The 12,512-nt window shown below is 38.7% G+C and overlaps 1 protein-coding gene across 1 annotated transcript; it reads right to left on the bottom strand.

Annotated features, from left to right (window-relative positions):
* Positions 1–767: 767 nt before the first annotated feature.
* On the bottom strand, positions 768–11,244 carry LOC129418005 (MAP3K12-binding inhibitory protein 1). Its single transcript, XM_055172911.2, has 9 exons — positions 11,048–11,244; positions 10,813–10,929; positions 8,657–8,851; positions 7,753–7,849; positions 5,441–5,506; positions 5,049–5,201; positions 4,790–4,887; positions 1,149–1,187; positions 768–1,039 (listed from the first exon to the last, which is right to left on the bottom strand). Exons 1-9 carry the CDS (start codon positions 11,192–11,194, stop codon positions 932–934), a joined length of 1,020 nt encoding a protein of 339 aa, XP_055028886.2. The 5' UTR covers positions 11,195–11,244; the 3' UTR covers positions 768–931.
* Positions 11,245–12,512: the final 1,268 nt, after the last annotated feature.

Genomic DNA, 12,512 nt, shown 5'->3' on the forward strand with positions numbered 1-12,512 from the left:
TGGACAGTTGCGACATTTGCAAGTTTGTTATTCCCAGATAACAACTGCTAAAAACTATTAACACAAGTAACCCAGATGGTGCAAATAATTTTGACAAGTACAGTTTAATATTATACAAAAATTAAATGTAAATGTGTTTTAATACCATATATGACATTATATTTACAAATGATTAAACCATTTTAAACCAATTTAATCCTATTATTAAAAAAAGTGCATTGAGAGGTTACAGATGTACTCTGTGAGTCACAGCAGCCGCTGCTGTCCATTCACATTGCATGTCGTTTGCAATCACATTCACATGTACTTTAAGCAGTCCCTCAATCACATGTAATAATCACTTTTAACATTAACATATTCATGACCCCTCGCTGACATGTAGGCTGCTGAAGAATTATTCTTTCTTGTACACTTAAAATAATAGCAGTCAAAATAGAGTATCGAAAATTATTTTCCTATATTTCTGTTACACAAATACAAATGGTTGACCATAATTTATGTCAAGTTATTATTATGCTGGCTATTACAACAGTCACATATTATAAAGCAGAATGATGCTGCCTTTTAGTTTTAAAATAATGTTTTTATTTATGAAATTGTTGTTTATAATAACTACAGTTCATTATCATTTTAATAGTTTTTTTATTGAGACCTGCATTTTCTTAAAAGACATAAATAATTAATTGAACAAAATATATTATTTTGAGGCTGAAGTGTTCAATTCCATCAAATTCTCGATGGGAAATTTTCACTAAAAATGCACATAATTTTCTTTCTAATGTGAATTTATTTACACCAAGTGGCATACAAACGTTAAATGAACAATAATAATAAAAAAAACTAAAAAGTACATTTTACAGACAACTTGACATTTGTGAAGTTTATTTTTATAAATCATAAAAAAATGAAATGAATGAGCAGGACCTTTATGTCAGTATGGAAACTCTCCTGTGTCTGTGGGCTGAAACTCGCTAGTTTTTCTCATCAAGGCTGCTTTGATGGCGCTGATCTTCCCATCCAGCTCAGCAAGACTGCAGCTCTGTATAAACACAGACGTTTTCATCAGCCACCCGAGATATTCTCATTTAACAGCGGGACCTTCACGATTTTCTCCATGACTACATAAATGCATCAGTAATGGAACTTACCTGCGACATTGAGGCTTTAGGCCGTTTAATTGAGAAATTCTGAAAGAAAAGAAACGGAAGTGTGAAATGAATGCTGATTTATACGAACAATGCATATGAGACGGCACATCACAGGTTTCGTTTCTTAATCAGATTACACACAAATCTCTACTCTGGCCTTTTATTCATAGGACAAAAAAGACCAAATTCCAAGGCGGAAAAATGTAAAGGCAGCCAAAACAATACATTAAACCAAGGACAAGGACTTTAACCAGTAAGTGGGCAGAAACGGCACATGATTAGAGTATGAAACAGAGACGTCCTTCATTGTAACTCAATCACTGCCAACAGACCAGCGCTGCCATGGACTCGCACTGATTAACAGTATTAAGTGGGGGCCATTGGAATTTTTATTCCCGTCCAATGGATTTATACTGTCCATTTTTTTATCCATTATCCATAATTTATCTCCATTTTAATCACTTTTCGCTGTGCGTGTGGGCCATTTGGTTGGGAGATGATATCTGCTCAGCCCTGGTCAGCAGAGTTCAATTAATTCATTCTATTTGCTAAAAGCAGCGCCGCAAACTAAGAAGATCAGCATATTTGACGGCACTCGACGTCCCACTTTACAGGCAATACACAGACACACACACATTGCAAAGGACATGGAAATCAGCTAGCTTTCAAGCCCAGCACCGAACTAAGTGAAGCTGGTGTGAGGAGGCGTAGAAACGGTTCAAGAGCACTTACTCAGCTAACTTTGATGGGCTACAATCTGACAGGGATAACAAATTCTGGAGTGAGGGAAAATATCACCCATATCAGCTTTTAATGGTTTTGAAGAACTCTTTGGTCGTCTGTCATGAGCGCGGGAGGAGAAACATAAGTGAGAAGTCAGCGTAGCAAGGACTTGCGCTGGATGGCATAAAAACAAACAAAGAATGTGTGGTAGAAGCACAGGCTCTTAAACTTACACTACACAAGGACCCGAGAGCTATACCACCTAAATGCTAAAATGTACTGATATTTGGGAAGCCAAAATAGTATAAAGCTTATAATGCTACAGGTAAACCTTGTATGTTTAAGCAGTCATATCTGTGTTGTATACGTATCTGCATAAAAAAAAGTTTTATTCAACCCCTTTTTGACACCCTGGAAATAAACAGGACTTGTTATTTACTGCACCTTTAACAACAGCAAAGTCTTTATTACATTTGTGGCAGGTTCATAACACAATCCATGCTGAAATGTACCACACAAATGGTTGAAGCCTTAAGGCTATTACTTACATTGAAATCCTTCAGTAAGATATGCAGAATAGCAGCTGCTACAAAATACCAGATTTTATTTCTATCTTTAGTTCTTCTTGTGTTTAGGAACAGTAGTCTGTTTCCTACTTGCTCCATATTACCTTTAATACATTTTAAAGGGGCCTTCAATAATTTTTGTTTTAAGATTTCGCAGGAAAAGTGTATAAATAGTTTAGCTGAAGGCAAAGTCTGGAGTCATGAACAATTGGGTCCAAAAATCAATAATAATTTAATAATAAAATTTTTCTCAAATGTATTTTAGATATTTTTATCAAAAAATAAGACAGACTAAATTAAACACACTAAATAAAAGTTTGATTTTACAAAGTTTTTTTTATGAATTTGCTTTTACATTTATGGATTTCGCAGATGCATTTATCCAAAGTAACTTGTAGTGCACTGCAATGTTACATTTTATCAGCATGTACATTCACCGAGTTAGAAGCCACAACCTTTTGCGATGCTTATGCAATACTCTACCACTTAGCTTCAAGGACACGGTCAAATTAGGAACACTAATGTGGTGTACACCAAACGTGAATTCGATGTTTTGCATGAGTAGATTACATACAAAGTCAATGCAAAGAAGCAAATAGACACGAATACATGCGGGGTAATGCTATTTGATTGAAAAATTCGCCTGACCCATAATTAAATCCAACAAGTAAAATTGAGCGAGGAACGCGACGCGAATACACGCTCTGCATTTAGAAGTAAATTAACTATTTGTGCAAGTAGATTACATACAAAGTCATGGCAAGACTTGAATAGATGCGAACAGACGCAAAGTCGCGCAGGGCCATGCGAACAGACGCAAAGTCGGGCAGGGCGATGCGAACAGACGCAAAGTCGCGGAGGGCGATGCGAACAGACGCAAAGTCACGCAAGGCGATGCAAACAGACGCAAAGTCTCGCAGGGCGATGCAAACAGACGCAAAGTTGCGCAAGGTGATGCGAACAGACGCAAAGTCGTGCAGGGCGATGCGAACAGACGCAAAGTCGCGCAGGGCGATGCGAACAGACGCAAAGTCGCGCAGGGCGATGCGAACAGTCGGAAAGTCGCACAGGGCGATGCGAACAGACGCAAAGTCGCGCAGGGCGATGCGAACAGACGCAAAGTCGCGCAGGGCGATGCGAACAGACGCAAGGTCGCGCAGGGCGATGCGAACAGACGCAAGGTCTCGCAGGGCGATGCGAACAGACGCAAAGTCGCGCAGGGCGATGCGAACAGACGCAAAGTCGCGCAGGGTGGTGCGAACAGACGCAAAGTCGCGCAGGGCGGTGCGAACAGACGCAAAGTCGCGCAGGGCGGTGCGAACAGACACAAAGTCGCGCAGGGCGGTGCGAACAGACACAAAGTCGCGCAGGGCGATGCGAACAGACGCAAAGTCGCGCAGGCCGATGCGAACAGACACAAAGTCGCGCATGGCGATGCAAACAGACGCAAAGTCGCGCAGGGCGATCCGAATGACGCAAACTCGAGCAGGGCGATGCTAATAGACGCAAACTTAAGCAAGGCGAAGCGAATACACCCAAACTCACGCAGGGCGATGCAAATGACGCGAGTTGTGCACAACGAACACACACTTTTAACTTCAAACGCGTCTTCCGCACAAGTTAAATCCCACAAGTAATTAAGAGAAAGGAACACAATGCTTTGCGTTTGGTGTGTACGCAGCATAAAGGATGTCGCACACCGGGCGAGAAGCGCCGTGTCGTTAGCCTGGCTCTGCCCTCCTACGTTCTTCCGTTTAATCCTCATTTCGCTACAGAACAATGTCTGGGACTGCTGTGTAGAGTTTTGTTTTCTCCAGCAAAAATCTGCAGGTCCAATCAGCGAACAGCGGGGTGTGGCTAAGAACGCAGACGTTGAGGTCGTGCGCCAGACTGAGTGACATACGTCACAACCAAACGTTAGCGATTGGTTATGGCAGATTCAGAGTGACTCTGGGCAGATCCAATAGTTTTAAACTTCAACAGAGGACCCTCCTTAACAAAAGTAACCCTTTGCAATGGAGGGTGGCCAGACTCTCTGTACAAATGAAATGAATGTCGTGTCGTGCCATGTATCTAAAAATCGAACATATTATTTTTAGGATTTTACACACACTTTAATATAACTAAGGCCTGCTCCTGGTTTAATCTAAACCCTGTACAAAAAAAAAAAAGGAAGTCATCCAATGATTCATCTAAAGCTTTGTTTTCTGTGTTCATAAACTACTGTGGACATTCTAAGAGGGTGGAACTTGTGGAATGATAGCGCTAAGCTCAACAGACTAATTCAATATCTGATCATCCACTTCTCCAACAAACAAGAACACACACGCATTCTCTCTTCCCACCACTTACTGTGGAGTGGAAGTACTCCGGGGAAAGACCCTCAAGCTCCAGAATTCGATCTTCAAGTTTCTTTAGCCGCTGATAAACGCTCTGAGGTACTGGACCCGCTAAAAGAAAAATACAGTACATTAGCATTAAATAACTGTCAAACTTTGTCAACATTCATCAGCAAATACTGTCAATAAAAACTACTTTATGTCTGAACACTAGAAATAGTAACACATGTCCTAAAAAGGTCCTTTAAAGTTAAACTAGTGATCCTGCAAACCTGGTGGAAGTTTCAGGTGGGCTTCCATGTTATGAAGCCTCTCCTCAATGGCTGGGTTTCCACAGTCTCTACTAATGGAGCCTTGCTGATGGTCTCCCAGCTCACCATGCACCCCTCTAGTCTGGGGTCCGTATGTATTTATCACACGTGTCACTAAAATAGGAAACAAACATCAATTACTGATCCATGACCCTAATCACTAATCATATGGTCTGAAGTTTTTATAAAGAATGTGAGCATGAGCACTTATACGAATCACTGCAAGTAGAGCAAACAGAAAAACATATTTAAAATTAAATATGAAACAAACCTTTAATTATATGTCTACATGGGTGCCACAGGGTTGGGGTATACAAAAAATATGTAATGCATTCTTATAGAATATAATAAACCTTTGACGTGACTCTTGAAACCAGGATATGGCGTGAAAACTGCATCCGTTCGTGCACAGCTGTCCTCTATAAACCAAAAGGAATAAAACAAAACCTATTGTTAAAATGTAGATATCCTGCGAAATAGTTTAACAATAAAAATTTACTAAAATTGCCCTTTCATACTACAATTCAAAAAATTTTTATGTTTCGGTTTACTATTTATATATTAGAATTTATTGAAAGGACATCCCCTTGTACCATCTCATTTGGGGGTCCTGGAAAAATAAACTTTCTTTCTTTCTTTTCCTTTAAAGGGACATTCCACCTCTTTGAAAATGCTCATTTTCCAGCTCCCCTAGAGTTAAACATTCGATTTTTACCGTTTTGGAATCTATTCAGCTGATCTCCGGGTCTGGCGCTAGCACTTTTAGCATAGCTCTTAGCACAATCCATTGAATCTGATTAGACCATTAGCATTGGGCTAAAAAATAACCAAAGAGTTTGGATATTTTTCCAGTTTAAAACTTGACTCTTCTGTAGTTACGTTGTGTACTAGGAGCGTCGAAAAATTAAAAGTTGTGATTTTCTAAGCAGATATGGCTAGGAACTATACTCTTAAACTGGCGTGATAATCAATGACTTTGTTGATGTAACATGGCTGCAGCAGGCGTAGTGATATTACGCACTGCCCGAAAATAGTCCCCTTGGTTACTTTCAATAGCAGGGGACTATTTTCGGGCAGTGTCAGACCCAGAGACCAGCTGAATGGATTCCAAAACGGCAAGAAACAAATGTTTAAAGGGACAGTAAGTAGAGTTTTAAGAGTTTTATTAATCAAAATCAATGTCTTTATTCATAAATATGTCCTCGATGGTGTCAAATGACCTCTGCCAGTGATCTGACTTTTCTTTGTATGCTTAGAATTTCTCCTCTTTACTTACATTGAACAGGTAAGTCCGAGGAGGCTTCCATATCGTTCCATAGTATTGATAAACTATAATAGCAGAGAGGGACAAAAAGCACTAGCCTACCAACATATTTTCCACAACGTGTTTTCATTCAGAACACGTAGACAAGGACAAGGAGATCACTGATTACATAACGGCTACCGTTGCAACATGCATTTGGAAAGGCGAGGTGCTAGAGAGCACTGTTCGTTTGAATGCAAAATACAATTTCACCACTAGATGGGGGTAAATCTTACTTATTGCCCCTTTAACTCTAGGGGAGCTGGAAAATTTGTATATTTTCAAAAAAAGTGGAATGTCCCTTTAAACGCCATACCAGCTTCTAAGGCTATATTCATGGCGATAATAAAATGTAATTAAATAAAGTAAGCCTAGAAAAGATGTTTAAAATTAATTTCCTCTAAAAACCTTAGAACTATGTTTGGATTCAGTTGATTAAAAACCTTTTTAAAAGTATCAACAGAACAAAAAGGTTTCTGGAAACATAAACATAACATTATATTAATTCTAAGAAATAAGTTTTTATATCAGTCATTTTTTTATGGATGAGGTAGCATATATAAAGAAAAGATCTGCGCGAAACTTTAGAGTTATTTTGTAAATGTCAACAAAAAACTATTGCGTAATTATGTTGTTTCCATTAACCAGTGTTATGTGACTAAAACGTTGCAGATTTGCTATATATTCCTTTCTTGAATTTCCTGGAAAAAAACACCTCATCCAACCGTAAAAACTTTTTCTTGTTATATGGGTGTTTATACGAAATTGCTGTTTTTCTATTGAGTGCATTTTCAATTTGCTATTTCAATTTGTGCTATTCGAAGGCTAATGGAAACACAGCTATAGATGAAAATTACATCATAGGTTGACGCCTAATAAAGCTGGTTTAGAAAATGCATATAGTATAGGTAGCTAAGATAAATATGTTTGATGACTTGCTGTGTGATATGTTAAAATTCTTTAAAAATTTTGAATAAATATGCATGTAATATAAATATGCATGCAGTAACTTTGTCATCAGTTCACATTATAAGATTACATAAAAAGAAATTAAAAACCAGGGACCAGATCTAACACCTAAATCATTCACATTTAAGTATAACAGTAAAGACTGATTAGTTGTGTTCAAACATTTAACTAGTAGTGTACATACACTGGTAAATACCCCACCACAAATTGCAAATGAACAAGCCCAAAGCAAATAACCTGCTTTTGGCACCAATAAAGAGTAATTCGTAGTGTAAGCCCAGCATTCTGACCCCTCGTCCATGAAAATCAGCACTCTTACAAACATTGGCAATTGATGTGCAGTATCCCACCGACCTCAAACCCCCCCCCCCCATGCTGCCCTGCCATCCTCACCCTGATTGCAGTCGATCACGTTGCAAAACTCCCTCACATTGTTTTCATTGATCTCCAGCTGTTTGCGCTCTATAAATGCAGATATCCTACGTTCAATCTGAGAAAATGAGCGAGAAAGAGGGCAATGAGGGTCGGATTGATGAGCAATTGAGGAAAAAAATCAATGTACCGTCTTATTTTTGCTGTTTAGTTATAATGAGGAATACTAGGGCAATGTGGGCCGCACCAGTAACAAGTGAGGGCAGTGGACACAATTATTCCAAAAATCAAAACATTTTTCACATGCAACCGTTTCAGATAGTTGTGATTCGCTTTGGCTTTTTATTATAGTGACTGTAAATAAATAAGCAATAAAAAATGAGGGCCTCCTTGTCCTTCGCCCACATGCAATTTCAGCATGTAATGAACATCCACTTGATAATGTTGCAAGGACCGGGACCTCTCTCAGGACTCTCAAAGTGGGTGGCTATTTGTTTCTCTCTGACGGAAAGCAGGCACTGAAGGAGGCCACCATTCATTCTGAACTGTCTGTCCATAGATACCAATTCAAATTCATACATACTGACCAAATGGGCCTGATTACATGCAAATAATAAATAGCGACTATCAAAGAATCAACTTAAGCACTTAAACGCCAGCAAAAAATGAATGTTTAGAGCAGCGATAATCATCTGTAAATTAAAATAATAATGAAAATCTAACTTTTCAATTGAATGGGAGCAAATTTATTCGCATAAAAATATAACTTCTTATCATTATAACTTCTTCCATGTTCTGAATGAATTTTAGTATCTAGGTTAGTTCTCACTAACTAGTACTAGCAGCATCTTCAGAACTTCAAATATACAGAACTTCTAAGTCAAGGAATGATGCCGCATCTCTATATTCAAATATCACGATTTACCTCCGATTTACCAGCCTTGATCTGAACATTGTCATCAGCCTGGGTCTTGTTTTGATCCTCACGTTGAGATGGAGGAGAAACATGCTCTGAGTCAATCACCATCTCTTCAGGTGTTTCTGGTCGGCAGCCTTCACAGGTGCCTGGATTGAGATTATTTGAATCCACCTCAATCTCTTTTAGATTTTCAGATATTGACTGGAGGAGACAGATGTATTTAGTGTATTTAGATGTGTTCATGAAATAGACCCTAACAGAGTGATCCGGATTTGCACAATAAGCAACAATGCACTGCTAGTTAACAAATAAAAGTAAAGGAACAGTTCAACCAAATATGAAAATATGAAACCTTCATGCCATCTCTCAGAAGCCTATGACTTTCTTCAACTGAACACAAACAATTTATCAACAATCATTAAAGTAATTTAGATGTCTCCAGTTGGTTAAAAGTCCCATTCTTTCTGTGTTTTTGAAGCTTTGATTGTGTTTACAGTGCGCAATATAACATGTGTTCATGTTTCACGTGTAAAAAAACACGGTATTTTTCACACAATTTACTTATTTGTATACTGCTGTTTTCACAGTCCTCAAAACGGGCTGATGTCTTCCTTGTTCTATGACGTCCCTCCCTCAGAAATACATTCTGATTTTGTAGCTTGGTTAAGTGTGTTGTGATTCAATAGCAGCTTAGCTTTAGCCTGGCTCTGCCCTCCTACGTGCTTCTGCTTAATTTTCATTTCGCTTCAGTACTACGTCTGGGACTGCTGTGTAGAGTTTCGTTTTCACCTGCAAAAATTTGCAGGTCCAATCAGCAAACAGAGGGGGGTGGCTAAGAACGATGACGTTGAGGTCCTGCGTCAGTTTGAGTTGTAGTTCAGTAATGGCAGCGGAGAAAGACGTTAGAAAAGCTATTCGGTCCGTTGTTGCAAAACTGCCGAATATACAGAAGTTAAAGCAAGTTTTGTTGTTTTGATTATTCGGACTTGTTGTTTCCGGACGGTTTCAGCGCATGATATACGTCACGACCACATGTTAGCGATCGCCTATGGCAGATCCTGAGTGACTCTGGGCAGATCCAATAGTTTTAAACTTCAACAGAGGACCCTCCTTAACGGAAGTAACGCTTTGCAATGGAGCGTGGCCAGACTCTTTGTACAAATGAAATGAATGTACGAGAGTCTGGTTGGACCAGAGTAGCTTAGCTTGCCGTTAGCTTAGCTGGCGACTGACGTATTCCTGTGGGTGGCGTTCTAGTGACAGTTCTACTGACGTCATTAAAACAGGAAGTAAAGGGCTGCAGTCCAAACCGGCCATTCGCTGTAGGCTTTAAAAGGCGAATTCTGTTAAATATATCGCCTGGCAGTGAACTTTGAGCTTTATCATTTTACCGTTATTATTTATGCTATTAGAGCAACATTACATACTAACTAGGGTTTAAAAAATTGAATCAGAAAGAACTTGACCTTTAATGTGAAAAGAAACCATAATATTTTAGCTTACTTAGCCACTGATACTTCACGTATAAAAGGAAACAAATCAGCAAATACAAATTCAAATGTGCTGTCACATTGATAACTTCACATTTCATTGGTTCCTGCGTTTTCACAAAACATGCAAAACCACTGAGATTTGTAGTTACAAATAAGCCCATATATCTGAATTTACCATCTTGAATAATTTGTCATATGTGTATAAACAATTATTTTTTAAGTTGATAGCTGTACTGTCTTATGCACCGTTTCCTGTAGAAAGAAATTCTTGTTTTCCAATCCAATGCCTTTAAAGAATAAAATTTAACTAAATAAGTAACACATTAATTACAAATGTACTAACTAATATACAAACAATGCAACATATAGTAGTTAATACAAATAAACAAATGGACACTCATTTAAGCTGAAAATAATGTATTATATGAGAAACAGAAATGACACACAAAAGTTCTGCAGTAGGGCGTCCAAATTGACCAATCAGAATCAAGTATTTCAAAAGAAACTTGAAACAGAAATGCTGCAATGCATATGACAGTACAGTGAGTCTCCTTTATCCTACAGCAGACTGAATACAGGTAGATTGGGACACTTACTTTTATGAAATTGAGATGAATGTAAGATTATGAATTCACTCTACACGAGTAACATTTTACATTGTTAATTTACCTGTAGTTTGGAGATATACTGTTGTAAACAGGTGTATAGTTGTGATGGCTGAAGCTCAGAAATATCCATACTGTTGACATTGGCAGTGATACTCAACACTCCAGCACCCACGTTTAACTAAAAAACAACCATAAAAAAATTAACGCACTGTGTGTTGCAACATTGTTTTACATTATCATAACGGTACATAACGAGATTCATAAGACCGTTTATATAGCAGGCATTTTACACCGACCTTTGTGCCAAACTCGGCGAGGGAATCGAGTATTGTGGCGACACAGTTTTTAAATACATCCCGACGTCCTGCGTGAGAAATCTGTTCACCAAGCTCCCTCTGTTTACTTTCAGCAGACGAACCGAGTGTTTCTCTGATCGCCGCCATTGCAGTTCCGCTACTAACAGCAGCGTTGATTGGAGAAGAGCGAGCCTGAATTTCATTACCTCACTTCCGGTGTGTTTGACTTCATGCAACGCTGCGCAGAGCGATCGACTATGACACTAAAGCACCGCGAGAGCGATTTAAAAGCACAACTCTGATGTCATTTGCGGATCGTCCTGCGCAGAGCTGCATGATGTCTAACACGCCTACATTCTGAACGTGGTTCAAGAAATTGGAAAGCAGAACACCACAAATGCAACACTTTTCGCTTTTAAAATACTTGCAATGTATTTGTTCTTTTAATAATTGCCACATTTGATTATATGTCCCACTATTATAGGCCTACAATAATAATAACCTACCATGCTTTTTTATCATTGTATATTATAAATATATTATCACACATACTGTATATATTATAGACTACATTTTCCAGCATTTAAACATTTGGAAAAACATTTGCCTGACACGTTTTATGGAAAGCAAGTAATATCTTTCATAAGTATTATACCTTTTCTGTATTGCCAAAGTATAGAAATGTTTGTTCAGAAGTGAGTTGAGTTCATACTTTTGTTAACCACTCCTCCTGTCAATCAAAATAATGTCTGTCTGTTATAGCTTGTAAATGCTGCCAAAAAATGTGACCTTTAAAAGACAAGGTGAAGGGTTTAGACATTGGTTCAGTATCCATCGAGTTCAACGTCAGACGTTTCACACTTCAGGAGATATTGTCAGATTCTACTCACAGTTTTTCTTCCAGGGAGCGTTTTGAAAGGCAGCCTGCCCGTTTATAGCAATACTGACTGTCAGACAATGGTGTAAGGGCAATAGGGATGGGAAGCTGCTCACAATGGTGCTCTTTTCTGTCCCGAGAAAGTGTGGGAAAATCTCCCTCGTCTATTCATACATTCATACGTTCTTTTTTCCATATAATGAGGAGACTGATGAACGTAACAACTGAGAAAAAGAACAATTACCATCAATGACAAAGCACAAGTGCTCGGTGCTGAACCCTGTAATGTCTTCTGGAAGGGTTAATCATTTTAGGAAGGGTTTTGGAGACCGACCTTTCAGCTCCAGTCCTTTCTGTGGCGCTCTTTACTTCGTGCAGCCGGAGGAAAACTGTTACACTTGACATCCTCTTATGCTCTGCATGCTGTTTGAGAATATTCCCACGCAGCAGGATGGACAAAGAGAGACAGCTCAAGTCAGTTACCAAGTTATCCCTGGGTTTTCATGTAAAATTATTTTGTATTTGTACTGTAATATGGTTTAAACTATGAAAATGTGTAATGTTTCTCATACTGCAGCCGAGATTTCT

The sequence above is a fragment of the Misgurnus anguillicaudatus genome, chromosome 7 (assembly GCF_027580225.2).
Source record: "Misgurnus anguillicaudatus chromosome 7, ASM2758022v2, whole genome shotgun sequence".
NCBI lineage: Eukaryota > Metazoa > Chordata > Actinopteri > Cypriniformes > Cobitidae > Misgurnus > Misgurnus anguillicaudatus.